The sequence below is a fragment of the Oryctolagus cuniculus genome, chromosome 3 (genome assembly GCF_051225735.1).
Source record: "Oryctolagus cuniculus isolate XC-2025 breed Fujian yellow rabbit chromosome 3, ASM5122573v1, whole genome shotgun sequence".
NCBI lineage: Eukaryota > Metazoa > Chordata > Mammalia > Lagomorpha > Leporidae > Oryctolagus > Oryctolagus cuniculus.
In genome coordinates this window covers 22,845,591-22,867,154 of record NC_142869.1, presented here as the reverse complement: position 1 = coordinate 22,867,154, position 21,564 = coordinate 22,845,591, and the positions used below count along the sequence as shown (strand labels likewise).

Sequence of the window (21,564 nt, the reverse complement as noted above, 5' to 3'; positions counted from 1 at the left end):
CCTTATTTTTAGATGTAAAAACCTGGATGGTTATAAAGTGTTTTGTTATTTGAAGATTTATTTGTTAGAAAGGCAGAACAACACAGAGAATCTTCTATCCATTAGTTCACTCCCCAAATAGCTATTATAGCCAGATCTGGCCAGACTGAAGCCAGGAGCCAGGTACTCCATCCAGGTCTCCCACGTGGGTGGCAGGGGCCCAAGCACTTGGGCCATCTCCTACTGCCTTCCCAGACTGGATCCAAAGCAGAGCAGCCAGGACTCAAAATGGCACTCTGACACAAGCAGTGACTTAAATCCATGGTGCCATGGTGCTGGCCCCTGGAATGCTATGTGGTTATTTTTGTTTGTTTTGGTTCTGGTGGTTGTTTCTGTTTTTTGCTGTTGAAGTTGTTCCTTGTATGTGTGAGATGGAAGGAGATCTGTTGCTGTTCTGTGGGACTCCCCTCGTCTATGCTGTCCACCTCCTGAAGCTGCTTGAGAACAGCCAGTGTAGACCACTGATAAAGCAACTATGTACATTTGAACTGAGGAAGAAAGTCACATTAGTTGACTAAGGGGCACCTGTGAATTGTGTGGTCAGCAAAAAGAAAAAGGCGAGAAATAGCAGTTCTACATGTAGTAGTTCTATATTTAGTGCGGCAAGCTCTGGAAGCATGTTTTTTTCCTTCTTATAGATGTATTTCTTTATTTACTTATTTATTTAAAAGGCAGAGTTACAGAGAAGAGGGAGAGACAGAAAGAGATCTTCCACATGCTGGTTCACTCCCCAAGTTGCCACAATGGATGGGGTGGACCAGGCCGAAGCCAGGAGCTTTTTCTGGGTCTCCCATGTGGGTTGCAGGGGCTCAAAAAGTTGGGCCATCTTCTACTGCCTTCCAGGTGCACTAGCAGGGAGCTGAATCAGAAGTGCAGCAGCCAGGACTGCACTGGAGCTCACATGAGATGCTGGCATTGCAGACAGTGGCTTAGCTACCATGTCATAGTGCCAGCCCCTGAAAGCATTTTTAAAACTTCTACCAGCTGTGTAGTTCTTCAAGTTAGGTGAATAGCTCTCTCCAAGGAGGATTTCGGATGTAGCCTGAAGGTTTGATTTCTGCGTTTATTGTTGACGGTCTGGAATGAACTAGGATGGGCCATGGAAATTAGCAGTGTGTTCAGGGAGCTTCAGAAATTGCTTAAGTTCTTGGGGATGTTATTATTTTCTTACCCAGAGAAGGGAGCCATGACCTGTTGCAGGGCTGCAATAGTGCCAGTTGCTGGGAGTGCGTGCTGTTTGTGTGATTGTCGTCTTTGCTCCATCGCCACCCCATGAAGACAAAGCCTGAGCTGCAACGAGATTCTTCAGGAGTGCAGCTGGGCCGGCGCCCAGAGCCCTTCTCAGCTCTGCTCTTGCGACTTGCAGTCTGTTTCCTTGGAGGCTTAGGAAAATTAAGCATCTCTCCCTGACAGATAGAAACTGTGTTGGTACAGATTATCTTCAGTGCACTGCTGAAGCCAGACACTAAATTCTTTTAGCTAATAAGTCCTTGAGAACTTGATGCTCTTTTGTGTTCTGCAAGTTCATTTTTGTAATGGAGGATCCAAGTAGAAAACGAGTTTGTGTGCTGTGGGCCGTCAGAACCTTTCTCCTTCAAAGCCACTGGAGTGAGTGTGTGTGTGTGTGTGTGTTGGGGGGGGGGTGCATTTCTAAGCCACAGATCTGGTCACAAGCATCGCTGTCACGCCGCTCAGGAAGAGGAGCCAGTCCCACCTGGGGGCTGCACTCAGTGACCACAGACATTCCTGCCGAGCCCCCACCAGCTGTGAAATTCTGAGCTGACAGAGCTGAGATGGGGAATCGTGGTTTCAGTCAAATAAGGAGACCTTGTGAATCCCCGGAGAGTGATCCCCTCCTCGGTTCTTCTGGTCACTTTTTACCCCTGCAGTGTGGCATGTCCTGCTGGCTCCAGCCAAACCCTTCCGACCCACCTGTCAAGAATGGACTGTTTCTTTGTTCCTTCACACCGTTCCATCTGGAGAAAACATTAAAAAAAAAAAAGAAAAGAAAGTTTAAGTCTCAGAAACCAAGGCAAGGCAGCCAATTTATAAAATATGGCTTTTAATGAGAGCTTTTTTCAACTGAAATAATAGATACCTGATCACAGGCTGAGGACAGCTGCCTGGAGTCATCTTTTGTCTACAGCCAGTTTTGATTGGCGAGACCAGGAGCAGCATAATGGAACGAGTCCGTGCAGACTTCCTGGTGGCAACATCAGTTCCCCCTTGCCTTGGACAGGCCATTCCATTTTCCAACATAGAGAAGTAAATTTGAAAACTCCAGTGGCTCTAATTTAATGAAAGTCTAGGGAGTCAGGGACAAAGAACACAGGTTATTTAAAATTTCCTGTACCGTAGCTGGCAAAAGAAATGAGGTCATTCATGGGTGATATTATGCCTGTTGAGTTTGGAGGAGGTTTTTTTATTTATTTTTTTAAGGTAAAACTTGATTTTTTTCCCACATTAAAAATAGAATAGATGTCTATTGAACAAAATCTGAAAAACAAAGAAGTCATAGTTATTGCATACTTGCTAAGTGCAGGCATGGCGCTTTATGTGTATTAAGTCATGTAATTCCCACCATCAGGGGTCCAGGCCCAGATGCTTGGCTCCACAGCCTACACCTAACAAGTGTTACCAATTCTGATCCTGCCATTTGGTAGCAAGCAGTGAGACAAGTAAAATCACTTGAGTTTTTGGTCTGTTTCCTCATCCATATTATGGGCATAAATATACCTTCCTCCTAGTAGTGTTAATTATTAAATCAGAAAATGGACATATAGTTCTTAGAGTACCACCTAGCTCATAATAAGTGGTGTGTGAGTGTTAATTAAGAAGAATCATCTTTTAGATCACATAATTTTCACAGATATCATTTGGGTATTTCTCTCTAATATCTATGTATGTATATTTTACTTTAAAATACTTTATAGGTACCCATATGCATTTTAAAAGTAGAATTGGGATCACGACAAACATACATGAAATGGGGAAGTAAACAGGTGGTGCGATTACAAAGCGGACTTTTCCAAGTCAGTAAATGTTCTTTTGTAATCTAGTATTTGAAGGCCATATAGTGTTTTCTCACATGACTGCATCATAGTCTTGCCAGTCATTTTTAGTTGAACCTTACATTTTTTTCAATTGCTCGTGATTCCAGATCACACCACACTGGAAAAGTAGCTTACATCTGAATCTGTGTATATCTGATGTATTGTGAGGACAAATTTCAAGAAATAGGTTGCCGGCTGGGCATGTTTGAGAAGTTTGGGTACAAACTGCCACATCACCCTGGAAGGGGTCAGCCCAGACCCCCATTCCACCCAGCGTGTGTCATAAAAGCTCTTTGTCACAGCCTCGTCCACTCTGGACGAGGGGCCAGGGCCAGGGGCTCGGAAACTGCTTTTCCTTGAGTCTCCTTCTGTCTGTGTTGGCCTCTCCCTTTCTACTAGGAAGTGTGCAGCGAGGGATTGTGGGTAGCAAGGGTGGGCTGTGTCTCAAGGACACAGGTGTGAAGTTGTGGGTTGAGGACGATAGGTGTGGTCCAGCTGGGGTGTGTGTGCTGTGGTGGCCTCACCAGATGGGAGCCTGCCGTGTCCCGTTGGAACATCCTGCCAGAGTCCCACACAAGCAAAAGGTTGTGTGAGTGTGTCCAGAGCCTCATCACATGGTGAGCTGGGTTAAGACACACTCTGTGGAGTCGCCTCTTCCACCTGAGTTCCCAGGAGGTCTGAGTGGTTAGGTTGGACTGCTACCACCCAAATATGGGGTCAGCATCAGTGTCCCCAGGGAGTCCTGTGCCGCCGGCCCCCCCCCCCCCCCCATCTTGTTAAGGCCTAGAGAAAGGCACTGTTCAAAGCCAAGGAGCTGACCCAGGGAGCTTTTGCCACCATCTGATGAGTCGTTAGGTTCAGGTCAAGTCTGGCTGTGGCTGCTTCCCTGTTATGAGGACCCAGAAGCAGGGCTTCAGGGCCATGGGGGTTATCACCTTTGAGTCCCTTCTTTGTCCCGTTAGAGCCGTGGCGGTAGCCTCTGTCTCACAACCCTGCACCCTTACTCTCATGAAGAAGACGGTTGCCTGTCTTAGTCTGTTCCCGCTGCTGTGACAGAGTGCCTCAGGCTGGGTAATTTAGAAATGGCGGAAATGGATTGCTCACGGTTCTGGAGCCTGGAGAGTCCGAGATCAGGGTGCCAGCAGATCCGGTGTTTGGTGAGGGCCAATCTCTGCTTCAGACGGGCCCTCCACTGCATCCTCACATGGCAGAGGAAACCAGCCAGCTCCCAGGCCTCTTTTATCAAGGGCTCTTCATGCATCTGTGGAGCCTTTGCTCTTAGGACCCGGTCACATCCCAGACGCCCCCCTGCCTGCAGCACTGCCCTGTAGATTCAGTCTCAGAGTGTGGATTCGGGTGAGACGCAGACATTCAGACTGCGGCACTGTCCGATGGGTGACGGTAAAGCATCGTCTCTGAGAGGCCAGCATGGTGGTAGATGTTCTCGCGTGTCGCTATGAAACGACTTGACCGTCTGTGTTAGCACTCTTGGCTAAGATTAACTTAGATACAAGCCACGAAGAAAACATTACCGTAGGGGGAGACAGGCCAGAAACAAATTATGATTCTGAAATGGTACAAGAGAGACTCGTCAGGGTCAGTTGCGGTTCATTCAGTTACTCTTGAACAAGGAGGGCTAGGTAGCTTGTGGGAAGAAAAGGAAAGGGCAGGAGCTGGTGTGGTGGCCCAGCAGGTTAAATGCCGGTTCAGGTCCTGGCTGCTCTGCTCCTGACCTAGCTCTCTGCTGATGCATTGGGAAAGCAGCAGGAAGTGTCCTAAATTCTTAGGCCCCTGTCACCCATGTGGGAGACCCGGATGGAGTTCCAGGCTCCTAGATTAGGCCTGACCTGGTTGTTGTGGCCATCTGGGGAGTGGCCAACAGATGGAAGATCTCTTTCTCTTTTTGTCTCTCCCTGTTTCTGTGTCACTCTGCCTTTCAAATAAATAAATAAATCAAAAAAGAAAAAAGAAGTAAGAATGAAAGAAAAGGAGGGGGCATAAAACCAAGCCGGACAAACACAGTTGTCAGCAGGCTGCAGTAAGTAGGCGTGCTTGGCCAAGGCATTTCAGCCGGTCACATCGTTGTGGTGTGCACGTTCACCCCAAACACATTGCCAAAGACCTTTCAGCCCGTTCCTTGCATCTCTACACCAGTTCTTGGTGAGGACAGAGTACGTGTAATACTAACTCTGAGGACAGAAGCAGAGTCTGGCAGTTCCCATGACCTGGCCAAAGCGAGCAGAAGCGTCAGTTGTTAGGACCAGGGCCTCAAGACTGTGGTAGTTGGTGGTTAGGATTTGTGATGCTCACAGTAACAGTAATGGGATCAGCTTAGCCCAGCGTTGTCAGAGTGGGGACCGACAACACTCGGCTTTTCTTTCAACAGAAACGGGAGCAGAAAGAAGCCCTCATTCTCTTCTTCAACAGAACAGCTGAAGCTAAAATCCCATCTGTCATGTAAGTAGTCACCAAGTGTTAACCTCACCACTACGTGAGCCTGCCAGGATGGTATTACTGCTGTCTGTGACCAGAGATTAGAATTACAACTCCCGCCGGCTCCACAGCTCACTAGGCTAATCCTCCACCTTGCGGCGCCGGCACACCAGGTTCTAGTCCCGGTTGGGGCACCGGATTCTGTCCCGGTTGCCCCTCTTCCAGGCCAGCTCTCTGCTGTGGCCAGGGAGTGCAGTGGAGGATGGCCCAAGTGCTTGGGCCCTGCACCCCATGGGAGACCAGGAGAAGCACCTGGCTCCTGGCTCCTGCCATCGGATCAGCGCGATGCGCTAGCCGCAGCGCACCGGTCGCGGTGGCCATTGGAGGGTGAACCAACGGCAAAGGAAGACCTTTCTCTCTGTCTCTCTCTCTCACTGTCCACTCTGCCTGTCAAAAAAAAAAAAAAAAAGAATTACAGCTCCCTTGAAACCAAGGTGGAGGGCACTGTGGCCTCACCACCCACAAGGTGTAAATTGGCCTGTAGCTAGAGTCACTATGATGATGTACCTGGGACCCCTAGCAGACCCTCTCTTAGCCCACGTAGCCTGGAGCTGCTGCTGGTTAGAAGGAGGGTGTGAGTTTTTCTCTTGCCAGGAGTACCGTGGTCCTTTGCCTTCAGGGAAAAAAGTAGAAGGGGGCCGGTGCCATGGCTCACTTGGTTGATCTTCCGCCTGTGGTGCCGGCATCCCATGTGGGCACCGGGTTCTGGTCCCAGTTTCTCCTCTTCCAGTCCAGCTCTCTGCTGTGGCTGTGGCTGGGGGTGGGGGTGGGGGTGGGGGGTAGAGGTTGGCCCAGGTACTTGGGTCCCTGCACCTGCGTGGGAGACTGGGAGGGGGTGCCTGGCTCTTGGCTTCGGATTGGCACGGCGCCAGCTGTGGCGGCCATTTGGGGGGTGGGCCAGCGGAGGAAGGACCTTTCTCTCTCTCTCTCTCTCTCTCTCTCTCACTGTCTGTAACTCTACCTGTCAAATAAATGAAGAAAAAAAAAGAAAAGAAAGAAAAAAAAAAGAGAGAGAGAGAGAAGCTGCCCCTGCCCCATGGGAATGCTGTGTTCTTCCCCAGAGACATGAGGTTGCAGCCATTGTTGACCTAAATGAGAAGACAGATGTCAACATATATTTAAGATTCGACAAGTGGCCGTGGTCACACTTCCTGCTGTGTCCGCCTTGTCAACTAAAGCTAACCATTTCTATTCCTAGAATTATTCACTGACTTAAGAAACCTCAGTTGTCCGCCTTTCTTAAAGAAAGGAAAACCCACACATGTTCAAGGATCGGTGCAGTGGGAAGGCTGACGTGCAGACTGCCTAACTCACTGTTTAATGTTCCTGTGAGGCTCTGGCAGGATGATGGGCCGCATGATTACACTGCAGTGGGAATGGATGTCGTGCGGGTTGAGCTGTGCCAGACTGGCTGTGGATGAACTGAGACACGGGCAGCCTGCCCCAGACCCTCCCTCGGCCCCCAGGTCCCCTAGCCTTAAGCCCTTTTCCTTGTGGTGCTGTTATGGGACCCATCAACTCCAGCCTAGAAACTTGACTCCCAGAGACGAATCCAAGTTGCCCCACCGACCCACTTCTTGTGGGCAGCTGACTAACCCATGCCGAGGTGCTGGGTTCTTTCCCAGAGCCCCTTAAGTTTAAGCCTTCCTCTTTGGGTGTTGGGCTCCAAACCACCCCTTTCCCTTAGAGGTTTGAAGTGTGAGCCACTTTGCCACCTCATAGATAAACGTTGGTCAGACAGTGTGCATACTTCTTTGCAAATCTGTGATGAATGATATGCTTTGTAGTTGCCAGACAACTTTCAGACCTGTTAACTCACCACACGTGTGCAGCGTCTTTGGGCGGTCAGGAGAGTAAGTTATATAGGCCCCGTCTTTCAAACAAAACACTGAGTAAATCTCTGGATGTCCAAGTCACACAACTTGCAAGTGGAAATTAGATTGTAAATCTTAAGGACCTCAGTTTCCTCTGCTGGTTGATTTTCTTCCCTTTTTTGGGAAGGAGGGTACTGCTTATGTTTGTGTTGAGGGCACCTTTTAATTTAAAGGCCAAGGTTATTGTGGTGGGCAGCTCTGTCCAGCCTGGTGGCTTAGGAAGGCGTGGATGGGTAAAGCTGTATCTGAGATGAGGAAAGGAAGGAGGCCTCAGGACAGCTGGGGCCTCTGGTTTTTATGAGCTCACCGAGTTGACTTTGTAGGCTTGTGGCTTTTTGAGGCCATACCAATAAACTTCTTCACTTAATATCAGGGCAAAGTTTATGTCTCTCAGAATAATGAAGGTAGGTTCTGTTAACACGACAGCTCACACATCACGTGTTGAACTGAAGTCTGGAACCCTGGTTGGTCGTGGTGTTGTCTGGAAATAACTCTGGCATCTAGAGGACAGTCACCTTGTCCTCCCTTGCCTTCCATCCCCTGCCTGTCACAGGAAGCTGCTGAGACTCGCGCTTCTTTAAGGAAGAGACCATCTGTTCTGCTCCCGTCCAGGGGTAGCCTCATGCTGAGCAGGGACTTCCTGTGTCTGGGGGAGCTCACTTTCCTGTTGCTCAGGTGTAGCAGTCACCTGTCCAGGCCGCCTCACCTCTTTGGGATCAGGACCCCTCCCCAGGGTGCTAACTCAAGGGGAACCTGGCAAGGATCTGCTGCCTGGGTACCTCCCCGCCCTACAGCTCCCTAGGCGTGCCTGCCTACCTTCACGTTCAGGGCTGATGGTGAAGAGGTGGAAGCTCAGAAAAAAATATATACATATACATAAATAGCACAGTGGGAGAGAAAAGAAGTGAATTAAAGGCAAACCAAATAAATGACTTCTTTCACATCCTATTCCTTTGCCTTGGAAAAGAATTCAGTTACCACTGACTTAACTGTTGGCTCTGCTGTTTGAGATGCAAATTGAAAAAGAATGATTCAGTATTGATAACACAGATCTTCAGTATTGTTACTTACATCTCAAGATTAAGCTTCCAGAAATTTCCTTAGCCCCTTATCTGGGTATTTTCAGACCAACATAAACACTTCAGTTTGCATTGAAAGCACAATCTAATGATGATAGCAACCAAAGGGGAAACTGTCAACGATCTTCTATGATCCCAGATAAGCAGAGTGTTTCTGAGACATGTCAGAGACACAGAAAACAACAAGGACACTTCTGTGTCCTTGTGCCTGGAAAGCACACAGCAGAAGATGCCATCCCCACAGCTCCTAGTTTTCTTCTTCTGTTCCATATGACCTAGTGTCAGGGGTAAGGGGAGGGGCCAGCTCCCAGAGGAGGGCGGGCAGGCACCCTGGAGGTGTCTGTCACAGATGTGGTTGCTCTTCAGGATCAACTTCAACTGCGGAGTCTATGTTTAATCTGTTTTGTTTCATTGTCAAATGTAGTGAGTACATCCTGGACCTTCTGGAAAGTGGAAGAGAGAAGTTTCTGGTGTTTGCACACCATAAGGTGGTTCTGGATGCAATTACCAAAGAGCTGGAGAGAAAGGTAAGCTCAGCACGAGGTGCTGATGGGTCCTGAGCATGTGTCAGGTTGTGAGCAGGCTCAGGCAGACAGAAGCAAGGCTTCCAGAAATGTTGGCCGTGACCGTCTAAAGAATTCTGGCTTGTAGCTCCACAGTGAGGGGGTCAAAATGTACCCCAGCTGTGTCCTGCCAAGTTTCTTTGTGCTCGGGCAGCTATCCCAGGAGTCTGCTTCGGGAGCCTCTCCCACTGGCTCCTCCATCACCCTGCACACATAATTACAGAACAGGCAGAGGAGACGGAGGCCAGAGTCTGTGTGAACATCCTCCTCTTTCCTCCTTTTGTGCCTCGCTACTATCAGAGTGCCTTTGTAATCACCACGGCAGCGTGCAGACCTCAGTACAGAACGTTACAGCACTCAAGAAATTGAGCAAAATAGATCCAGAAGGATTTCTGAGGATGTCCGTTAGGACTAAACACATGCTAATTCCACTGTCTTTTAAATTTTTCTTCAGTTTAGGACCATACATTACCTCTTGTCTTCCTTCATCAGATACATTTATGTGGTAGTTATTTATTTTAAATATTTATTAATTTATTTGAGAGGCTGAGAGACAGAGAGCTCTCATTCACTGGTTTGCTCCACTGCCTTCTAGGGTTGGGCTGGGCCTGGAGCCAGGGGACTCAGACTGGGTCTCCCATGTGAATGGTAGGAATCCAGTAACCTGAGCCAGCCCTGCTGCCTCCCACAGGCAGTGTTAGCAGGAAGTTGGACTCAGGAGCTGGAAGCAGGTTTTGAAGCCAGGCGTTCTGATGTGGAACACACGCATCTTAACTCTTAGTCTGAACACTCTCTCCTATACAATATTTTTTAAAATGCTTATGCCATAGCAATGTATTTTTTTTAAAGATTTGAGGCAGAATTACAGACAGAGAGAGAGAGAGAGAGGGAGGTCTTCCATTCATTGATCCACTCCCCAAATGGCTGCAACAGCTGGAGCTGTGCCAATCTGAAGCCAGGAGCCAGAAGCTTCCTCTGGATCTCCCACATTGGATTCAGGAGCCCAAGGACTTAGGCCATCTTCCACTGCTTCACAGGCGCATTAGCAGGGAGCTGGGTCAGAAGTGGAGCATCTGGGACTTGAACTGGTGCCCATATGAGATGCTGGCACCACAGGTAGAGGCTTAACCTACTACACCACCGCACTGGCCCCTCTCCTATACAATATTAAACATATAGAAGATTACAGAGAAATATGCAATAAAGACCTATGTGTCATTTTCCCAGATTTAATTAATGTATTTATTTCAAGGTTTATTTTTTAAGTAATCAAACACTTAAGCCTCCACAGTATTTTAATTCCATTCTATCTCCTGCCTTCCCAGAGATGGCACCATTGTCCTGAAGCTGTCGTGAGCCCTTCTCCTCTGTGTTGTAATACTTTACTCAAGGGTGTATCCTTAGACAATATACAGTATCCCTTTGTGTGTATTGTGGTAAATTTACACAAGTGGTAGCCTACATTAGTATAAATATCCAGCAGTTTACTGTTTTGCCCAACATTATTTTGAGATTTCTCCATATAGTGTTATGCATGTAGTTTATTCACTGTGAATGCTGAATGGAGTCTCACAGGATGACTCCACTGTAGTTTATCCATTCTCTTGATAATGGATATTGAATTTTATTTGCAGTGCTTGCTGTTCTGTGAATATTTTTGTATATGTACAAGAGCACTTCAAAAAGTTTCTGAGAAAATGGAATTAAAAGATAATTGAACTGGGGTAGATGTTGTGGTGCAGCAGGTTAAGCCACTGCTTGGGATGTCTGCATCCAATCTGGAGTGCCTGGGTTTGAGCCCTGGCTCCACTTACAATCCCAGGTCCCTCCTATTATGTACTCTGAGAGGCAGCAGGTGATGGCTCGAGTATTTTGGTCCTTGCCTCCCTCATGGGAGACTCAGATTGAGTTTCCAGCACCTGGCCCTGTCCTGGATGTTGAGGGCATTTGGGGAGTGAACCACTAGCAGGTATGAGATTTCTGGCTGGCTGACTGGCTATCTCTGAAAAACAAAAACAAAGATGAATCTGAAGAAGCTCTAAAATTGCACTTCTTGTTATATGGTTGATGTGTAGGGATATAGGAAAATATCCATGATAAACTGTTAAAAAGCTATATGTACAATGATTTTTTGTTGCCATGTGCAGATAAAAAGCCTGAGTAATATATACCAAAACATTAATGATGATTATTTGTAAGTAGTCTTCATTATGTTCTTTGGTCTTTCTGTATTTTTACATTGAGTATATTATTTTTATAATTGGAAAAATCAAGTTTTTTTAAGCATAAAATAAGAGCATTTCAAAAACAAAAAAATAACATAAGGAAATATGTTTGAGAGACTGTTAGCATCTGATATGACCAAGCACTAATGGCAGTTACATGCAAAAGTGACACTAGTGGACAAAGTTGAATAAATAGTTCATCAATAGCCATTTAGAAGATTCAGTTCTACCAATAACCAAATAAGTGGAAAATAAACTAGATTTTTCTTTTACTCCATCCATTCAGCCAAGGTTTTAACAATGTGTGGTGCTCACTGCTGCTACCTGTGCACTGAGAGGGGCATGATTGTGCATTATTTATTGGAAAACAGTTTGGCAGTGCTATCAGCAGCCCTAAGCTCAGTTTATCCCTTTGCCACAGTACTTTGCTATTTAGTAATTCTAGTCTAAGGAAATAATCAAATGTTGGCAAACGCAGTTTTCAAAAGCTATGTTTAGATTTAGCAGCTTTGTTGAAATACAGCTGCCATGCAGTAAATTGTACATTCTGTGTACCATCTGATAGGGGCCAGATAGGGAACATACCTGTCACCCCCCACGCCAAAAAAGTTTCCTTGGGCCACTGTCATCATCCCTCCTGCCACTTCTACTCTCCCGTCCCTAGACAACTGCCAATCTACTCTTTGTCACTGTGGCTTTGTTTGCATTTTTTAGAGTTTTGTATAAATGCAGAATCATTCAATGTATACTTTTTTGGGGAACATGTTTTGTTTGTTTTTACTTATTTGAGAGCTAGAGAAAGAGAGATTTTCCATCTTCTGGTTTGGTCTCCAAATGTCCACAATAGCCAGAGCTGAGCCAGGCTGAAACTAGGAGCCAGGAACTCAATCCAGGTCTCCCGTGCGGGTGGGAGGGTCCAAGTACTTGAGCCATCACTTCTGCCACCCAGGGTGCACATTAGCAGGAAAATGGAATCAGAAGCAGAGCCAGGACTCAAACCCAAGGATGCAGATATGGGAAGTGGGCATCCCGAGGACTGGCTTGGCACTGCACCAAATGCCCAGCCCTCAGGCATATTCTTTTTTTTTTTATTTGGTTTCTATCACTTAACAAATTTTGAGTTTCCTCCACGTTGTACTAAGTATTATCCCACTGCTAGGCCCTCCTTTTTAGGGGAAATTAGAAGCCCGCTATATCTGCAGAAATGGCAGCAAGGTTGTTTTGTTATGATGCATAATGAAATATAGACATTAAAAAGCATATTCTAAGGGCAGGTATATAGTTCAGTCACCAAGATGCTGCTTGGGATTCCTGTATCACATATTAGAGTGCCTGGATTTGAGTCCTGGCACCACTTCTGACTCCAGCTTCCTGCTAATGCATTCCTGAGAGGTATCAGGTGATGGCCCCAGTACTTGGGTTCCTGCCACCCATGTGGGAGACCCAGAATGAGTTCCAAGCTCTTGACTTTGGCCTGGCCCACTGTTGCAGGAATTTGGGGAATAAGCCAGCAGATGGAAGATCTCTCTATGTCTGTCTGTCTTTGTCTCTCTGCCTTTCAAATGAATAAAAAATAATTAAATCATACTTAGCTTATTGACAATGATGCCTGTTGAGGAAAAACAAGATATAAATTTCTGTATTTAAAAGATATACACATTAAGAAGAGTAGCAGGAAAAAAAGGGTTGGTAAGATTAGTAATATTTTTATTTTCCTTATACTGTATATCAGTAGAAGAAATAAATATGAAGATGTTTTTTAAAAGTTCATAGAAAATGGAATGAAAAGGTAAGATAACTTTGATGCAAAAAAATTTTAAGGCATGTATAGTTTTTTCATTGTACACATTTTCATAAACATTTTGGAGATCTCTCATTAATGCCTCTTGAAAGACAAATAGCTCAACCAAACATGCAGTCGCCATTTAACCCAGCAGTTGTCTCCTAGGCATTTACCTCAGAAACATGAAGGCTTCTGTCCATACAGAAACCTGCGCACAGATGTTCACAGCAGCTTTTTTTTTTTTTTAAAGATGTATTTATTTTATTTGAAAGGCAGAGTTACAGAGACAGAGGCAGAGAGAGAGAGAAGGAGAAAGGTCTTCCATTCACCGGTTCACTCTCCAGATGGCTGCAAAGGCCAGAGCTGTGGCAATCTGAAGCCAGGAGCCAGGGGCTTCCTCTAGGTCTCCCAAGTGGATGCAGGGGCCCAAGGACTTGGGCCTTCCTCTGCTGCTTTCCCAGGCCATAGCAGAGAGCTGGTTGGGAAGTGGAATAGCCGGGACTTAAACCAGCTCCCATATGGGATGCTGGCACTGCAGGCGGTGGCTTTACCTGCTATGCCACAGCACCGGCCCCCACAGCAGCTTTTTTAAAAATTTTTACTTATTTGGGAGACACGGGGAGAGAGAAAGCGCCCATCTGCTGATTTACTCCCTGCAGTGCCCACAATGGCTGGGGCTTTGCCAGGCCAAAGCCAAAAGCTTAGCACTCAAGCTGGGTCTCTCCTGCATGGGTGACAAGAACCCAAGTATCTGAGCCATCACATGCTGCCTCCCAGAGTGTACAAGATTACCAAGGAGCTAGAATCGAAGGTGGAAGCAGGACTCTAACCAGGCGTTTTGATGTGGGATGTCGGTGTTGCAATCACTGCACCAGATACCTGCTTCCAATTGCGGTTTGTAGTAGCCCACACTTGGATCAACCCAGTTGTCCTTCAGAGAAGAAGTGAAACCAGGGTACATACAGACCGTGGGATACTACTCAGCAGTAGAAGGGAATGAACTACTGATACGGGCAGCACCTGGGGGGAACCTCCAGACAGTGGTGCAGAAAACCCCAGAACATTATGTAGCTAATGTTCTTGAAACACTTTAGAAATGTGGGAGAGGGGCTGGTGCTGTGCCCTAGCGGGTAAAGCCGCTTCCTGCAGTGCTGGCATCCCATATGGGCGCCAGTTCTTGGCCCAGCTGCTCCACGTCCGATCCAGCTCTCTGCTATGACCTGGGAAAGCAGTAGAAGATGGCCCAAGTCCTTGGACCCCTACACCCATGTGGGAGACCCAGAGGAAGCTCCTGGCTCCTGGCTTCAGATCAGCACAGCTCTAGCCATTGCAGCCATGTGGGCAGTGAACCAGCAGATGGAAGACCTCTCTCTCTCTCTCTCTCTCTGTCTCTTTCTCTCTGTGTGTAGCTCTGAATTTCAAGTAAATAAATGAATGAATCTTTTAAAAAAAATTTGAAAAAAAGAAGTACAGGAGAGATTAGTGGCTAGCAGGAGTTAGGAGTGGGGAAGGGAGATGAGACTGATTCTAAAAGGACCGCAGGACGATCTCTTGCATTGTTGAACTGTTCAGTATCTTGACCGTAGAGGTGATTACATGAATACTGACATGGGCAATAGAATTATGTGGAACACACACGTGGACAAGTGACATGGACATCTGAATGGATCCCTGGATTGGGTCAAAGTCAGTATCCCAGCTGTGATGCAGCATAGCTTTACAAAGCATTAGCATCAGGGGAAACTAGGCACCGTATGTAAGGAATCTCTATATTTTTAAAAATATTTTATTTATTTGAAAAGCAGAGTTACAGAGAGAAAGGGAAAGATGGAGAGAAAGAGGTCTTCCACCTGCTGGTTTACTCCCCACATGGCTGCAGTGGGTGAGGCTGAGTCAGGCCAAAGCCAGGAGCCTGGAACTCGATCTGGGTCTGCCACATGAGTGGCAGGGGCCATCCTCTACCACCTTCGCAGGCTCATTAGCAGGGAGCTGGATTGGAAGTGAAGCAGCCAGGATTTGAACTTGAACTGGAGCTCATTTGGGACTCCAGCCCCACTGTGTTATTTCTTAATCTAGCGTGTGAATATACAGTTATCTAAGGATACATTTCAGTGGGGGGTGGGGGGGTTGGGGAGAGCTCTGTGAGCAGTGGGCCTCTTGGCTGTGTCCTTGAGGCCATGACCAGGTGCAGCCTGCTCAGCAGGCCCTGGACGCTACTGCGGCTCACCTCCATTCCCTCCTGTTCTCGCAGCACGTGCAGCACATCCGCATCGATGGCTCCACGTCCTCCGCAGACCGAGACGCCCTGTGCCAGCAGTTCCAGCTGTCGGAGAGGCACACTGTGGCAGTGCTGTCCATCACGGCCGCCAACATGGGCCTCACCTTCTCCTCGGCTGACCTGGTGGTGTTCGCAGAGCTGTTTTGGAACCCAGGGGTAAGGAACCCAGTAGACTTGAACTGAACTCCCCCGAGGGAAGGGGTGAGGGGAGACGTAGTTTCTACGAGCTTTCCCCAGTGGTGTTGCATTTTCTTCTCCGTTTCTGTCAACCTCATAAACGTGTTGATACCTTGACCTATCAGATTGCACTGCTCTTAAACACTTGCACATCTGTTGACTGGATTTAGGTCTTCACTGAAACCTGTAGGATTACTGATTCCTTCTATCAGTGGGAAAGTTGAAGGTTTAGAAGGCTGGAAGGAATCCTGGTCTTCTCTCATTGGAAAAGGTTGGGGCCCAGGAAGCTAGGTGGTGAGTCAGGGCTGCACAGCGGTCACCTGAGGGGCCTGTGAGGCTTTGATGCTCCATTCCCCTGAGCTGCGTCAGCCCAGGGGCCTCCGACAGCACGTGGTATCCCTTGAACATCGTCCTTGTGCTCACTAAACCTGTCTGATCAACTGAGGGCTGTGACAGCAGATAGAAGACACTTGTTGATATTAGAAAATGTTCTCCTCAGCTCCAAAGAGAGTTACTTCCACCCTGATGCTCTGACATCGTGTGGCTTTGTTTGGCCACACATCAGAGATTGTTTCAATGACTTCAAGGTTGCAGGCTTTTTATAATTGAAACAGTGCCCTTGATTTTAGTTGTTTATCACAGGGCTTGCTGCCCTAGCCCCTTGTTGTGATGGACGATTTGATTTGTTTTGAAGGTGACTGTATTTCACAGAGAACACAGGTGGACAAGTGCCAGGTCTCAGCCATCTGCCCCAACCCACACAGCCTGAAGGCGGAGCCTGAGGCATTCTCCATTCACAGGCATGCATCAAGGTGCTGGGTGCCCATCCACAGATACCCAGCTTCAGATTCCAGTTCCCTCACTAGAGTTTCATTTGGCTCTCTCTCATTAAGACCTCAGGTCATTTGCAGGTCCTAGAGACACAGGGCTGCTCAGAGGAGGAGGAGCTGTGCTGGGCCCTGGGGCATGCAGCTTCCTGCTGTGGTGGGCTGGAACTTACCCAGCTGTCTTCTGATCCCTGGGACACTCAGGTGCTGATCCAGGCTGAGGACCGGGTGCACCGCATTGGACAGACCAACTCCGTGGGAATTCACTACCTCGTGGCGAAAGGCACTGCTGATGACTACCTCTGGTATGGCCTGGCTGTGTGGCCTGGAACTTGGAGTTGAGCAAGGCTGGACACAGACCATGTGTTTCCTTTACACTCCAAGCACTTCTGCTTTTGTTAAGACCTCCGGGGATCTGCCTAGAAGACCCATTAGTGATGCCCTCCGGCCTGCATCATCCCACGTTTGGTTTCTTTCGCCAATGTTCCCAGTGGCTTACAGGGTGTGGAAGGAAAGCTTGCAGGAATAAGGGGATGTGCCTTCTTTCCTACTGGTCTGAGACAGGGAGAAGAATTAATTATGGTGAAATATGAATAGAATTTAGTTTGCAAATCACTCTGTTCCCAGCCATGAAGACACTTGTTGGGCCAGAGACTGCCTCCTTCTCCCCTTCTGTGATAGGAGTTGGTTGGATAAGGCCACACATCATAGTACTGCTGCTGGACCATAGGGAGAAAGCAGCTCACCCTGGACCATGCAGTGCTTCATTAGCAGAGCCGGGATAGTCTTGAACCCTGGGGATTTGTGCCTATTACATTAGCAAAAATTCCCAAAGTGCTCTTTCCCAATCCTGTTTCCCCCTGCCTAACAGTAAGTTTCTTGAATGTCTCATTAGTTTCCGCCGCTGTCTCTGTTTCTAGCCTTAGAACCAAAGAGCCCTACCTTTACAACGTGTGTGGGCCACCCTTGTTTCCTGTTTTAGTGGATTTGTTAGCTGGGCAGCAAATGACATCACCAGGTTCAAAATTTTCTCATAAGGAGGCAGCATTTATTTCCTGCACATCTTCTGTTAGGATGAATTTTGAACCTGATATTATGAGCCCTAAATTGGAGGCGGTTTACAATGGGGAGGTAAGATATCTCAGAATGGGTGTGTGTGTCTCGGCAGATGCAAAGATGTGAAACCATAAACACATGGCAGCCCCATTGGAACCCAGAGGGTGGCCTCATTTTAATCAGCACGCTGGTTCTGTGCAGGTTGTATTCACTGCAGTTCGTTTCTCTCCGACAGGCCCCTGATCCAAGAGAAGATTAAAGTTCTGGGGCAAGCCGGGCTTTCTGAGACCAATTTCTCAGAAATGACAGAAGCCACTGATTACCTCTACAAGGTAACGCCAGCGCGGCTCTCGGTCACTGGGGCAGGGGAGGCAGTAAGCTGTGTTCTGTGCCCTTGGGTCCTGAGTGGGCAGGTGTGAATCACCCCCGGAACCCTCCCCCAACCCCAGAGCTGCAAACGACAGGCCTGCAATCCCTCTCCATTCTGTCTGTGTGTGCATCCCTTTATAGGGAAATGTGGGCAGTAACTCCTGCTGCTTGTAATGTTCCCCCATAGAGTCTCATAGCACCCAGGCTTGCAAACGCTACTGCTTCATCAGGCCATTAGAAACTGAAGGAAAACTCCCCATGGCAGCTGCTGAATTGTGGCAAAAAATCCATAGCAACACACCCAGCTGGGCTGCGGCAGGAACACGACCCCAGCACAGAATGGAGAGTCTATAAAGTCGGGATTGCTTTCATAGGACAGAATTTCCCTCTCTGTCGTTTCATTATATTCCCATTTTCTCGAGGGTAAACTGAGCCGTGGGAGAGCAGTAAGACTTGCACAGAATCACAGATGTTCCCAGCCCAGCCCAGCCCAGCCCAGTATTCCCCCTGTGGCATCAGCCCCTCTTATAAAGCAGTGGAAGAAGCAGAGAACATCCTTCCCTGAGCAGGGGCCCTGGTCATAGATGCTGGGAGGCTTGTTCGCCTCTGGAGAGGGCAGCCCCGGGCCCCCTATACCAACTGTGACCTTTCACCAGCCTTTCAATGGAACCCAAAGGCACAAAGACTCCCCAGCACTTGTCTTCACCTGCTGTGTGGTTGACAAGGCAGGTGAAAACCTGGGAGCTACTGCCCTCCCCACACACACACACACACACACACACAAACGCCTGGGTGCTCACCCTCTTGTCTCTGACGGAGGAGTTTGGAGGAGGCTGCAAGCTCAGTAGCTCCAGCAGCAAACAGCTGCCTCCTTTTCACGGTGGAACTGCTGAGCGTTAGTCGTTGAGTTAAAGCCACAAAACCTTGTTGGTGACGCCAAATCTGAGGATTTGGTTATTCATTTATGTTTACCTGACAAATAAATCCTTTCTTATTAATATAGTTATTGGGGACAGGTAAGACTCAGATCATATTTTTCAACGTAGACTATTAAGTTATCCTTCTCTGCATAAACAATAAGCCAATTTTAAGCTTCTGGAAGAACTCACTAATTCAGTTGAGTGGTAGGTTTGTTGAGAGAGCCTAGGTAATCTACAGGTGTGTGCAGGATTTCAAAAATGCTTTTGCATCAAAATACATTTAATCTTTAATTTCATCTTCCATAAACTTTTGAAGTACCTACCATGCTCTTTGAAGGGAAAGCCTTATTTTTGAAAGATTCTCATTTGAACTCCTGTATTCATCTTGGTTTTTCCCCCCAGTTACTCTGAATTAGTTAAGAATTTATGCCCAAACTATGAATGCAAGATAATAGAAATGAGATTTATTAATATTTATTATAGGTGTTAATTTTCAATTTTTTTTTATTAAGCTAAGCCTGAAAATTTCAACAACTAAAAAAAGAAAATGTCGCCTCCTGTACAGGAGACAAAAGCAAAAAAGGTTCTGTCTCGCTGAGATAGCCATCCTTCCGAGAGGGGAAATGAAATCTTAATCTCATCGTGGAACTGGCTTCCAGTTAATTATGCATGCGCCACAGTATCTTAATCAAACGCACGCTAGCAGGGGCTCCTGCTCGGAATAAGCTGCCTTGCAGGACGACATCTCGTTGGCATTGCTCTTGTCCCAAAAGAAGCTGATCAGGGTGTCCTGGAGGGGACATGTAGTTGGCATGGGGACCAACCTTAATGTTAGTGTCGTACCCCACACCAAAAGGCTGGGTGGTATGGGGCATAGGTTAATTGAATAACCTGGAAATCTTCAATAGTATGCTCCTGTGATCAGCGCCCAAGGCACTTGAATTCACCAATGCGGAGGGATTTTGTTAGGGAATAGGGAGGAAATCATAGCCACTTAGGGAACCAGCTCAAGGTTTGATGAGGCAGACACAGGAGAGCCCACAGGCTATCCTCTTGTTGGAGGATAGCCTTGGTGGTGGAGGGTCAGTCTAGCAGAGAGCTGTGGGCTGATGTACCATCCTTGGGTTCTTTCAAGACAATTAAGTTTCTTAAAGAAAGAAGGGTGAGGAAAGAAGGTGGGGGAGGGCAATCACCCTTGAGAAGTAAAAACATAGAACAGCCCTGGTCTAGACTGTTGAAGAGTGGTTCTCTTAGTTCTTATATTTCATTCTTTTTCTTTTTTTCCTCTCTTTCTGTTTCTTTTTCTTAGACTAAACAGAAGAGGGAGGAGACAGGGAGGGAGGAGAAGGGAGGGTAGGTATGGTGGGAAGAATTACTATGTTCCTAGTGGCATATTTATGAGATACATACAAATAAAATAAAAAGGAAAGAAAGAAATGAGAAGAAGACTGAGGCAGGAGCTGTGGTTGCATTATTGCAAGTTCTTGTAGGTACCAAGTGATGTGGCCCAAGTCAAGAGGGTACCTTGATGTAAAGGGGTGGGAACTGGTGGGAGAAGCACCTGGTAGAGGTGCAGGGAGACTGTAGGGGTGTTGGTAGCCTCTCAGCAACAGACCTGTTGGGAAGAGAAGCTGTTCTTGGGTGTAAGAGTAAGATGAGAGAGATGGTTTTGATTTTAAGCGAGTTTAGTTTTATGGAACTGTGTCAGTAGGGATGTTGAAAATGCACCTCTGGAGGGCTGGCGCCGCAGCTCACTAGGCTAATCCTCCGCCTTGCAGCTCCGGCACACCGGGTTCTAGTCCTGGTCGGGCACCGGATTCTGTCCCAGTTGCCCCTCTTCCAGGCCAGTTCTCTGCTATGGCCCGGGAGTGCAGTGGAGGATGGCCCAAGTGCTTGGGCCCTGCACCCCATGGGAGACCAGGAGAAGCACCTGGCTCCTGCCATCGGATCAGCGCAGTGCGCTGGCCGCAGCGCGCTGGCCGCAGCGCGCCAGCCATGGCAGCCATTGGAGGGTGAACCAATGGCAAAGGAAGACCTTTCTCTCTCTCTCTCTCTCACTGTCCACTCTGCGGAAGGAAGGAAGGAAGGAAGGAAGGAAGGAAGGAAGGAAGGAAGGAAGGAAGGAAGGAAGGAAGGAAGGAAAGAAAGAAAGAAATGCACCTCTGGATAGAAAGACGATAGGAGTGGGAAGTAGATACCTAGGAGAGATCCACAGAGGAGTGACAGTAAACCCATGTGTTGCAGTCGGTGTGATTTTAACACCAAACTGTTAACAACAGGTAGATGCAGTTGGTAGGCATTTTCATAATTTGTAGCTTTAAGATCATCAGAAACAGGCATAGGTGTCTACTTTTAAATAGTGTGAGTGTTAATATATTAAGCCCATTTTATTGACTTGTAATTATGTATAAATCATGGCTAACCACACTGATTTGGGAGTCAGGTTACAGCTTAATTAACCATTTGGAAGAGAAAGGCTTTGGAAGAAGTAGATGTTGAGCTATTTCAGTACTGAAGTTCTGGTTTGGAAAGTTAGAAGGGAGGAAACATTTCCAATGTGAATTATAGAGTGAGAGCAGCTGCTGTGTTGCTCTTACAGCCATTTCTTTTTCTCCATGGTAATTCAGTGAGCGGAGAAAGTATCAGACACAGTAAGGTCACATCAGTGACAAATCGTTTAATGAGATGGTCTCCACCCCTACCATCACCCAGCTCCTGATGACAAAGGGTGTGTAGTCTCTCACTTCTGTGCTGCTCGCCAGCCACAGAGGAGGTCCTCTTGCAGCCTGGCTTCTTCCTTTTATCTTTTCTTTTCTTCCTCTGATGCA

General features: G+C 47.3%; 1 protein-coding gene across 4 annotated transcripts in view; it reads left to right on the top strand.

Annotated features, from left to right (window-relative positions):
- Positions 1-21,564, top strand: part of SMARCAL1 (SNF2 related chromatin remodeling annealing helicase 1) — a 63,285-nt gene that overhangs the window by 41,003 nt on the left and 718 nt on the right. For all 4 annotated transcript variants that reach the window (XM_008259123.5, XM_051848208.3, XM_008259124.5 and 1 more), the window contains exons 12-16: positions 5,479-5,549; positions 8,963-9,065; positions 15,361-15,543; positions 16,596-16,696; positions 17,683-17,779. In XM_008259123.5, coding sequence (XP_008257345.2) covers positions 5,479-5,549; positions 8,963-9,065; positions 15,361-15,543; positions 16,596-16,696; positions 17,683-17,779 — 555 coding nt within the window. The remainder of the gene's footprint in view (positions 1-5,478; positions 5,550-8,962; positions 9,066-15,360; positions 15,544-16,595; positions 16,697-17,682; positions 17,780-21,564) is intronic.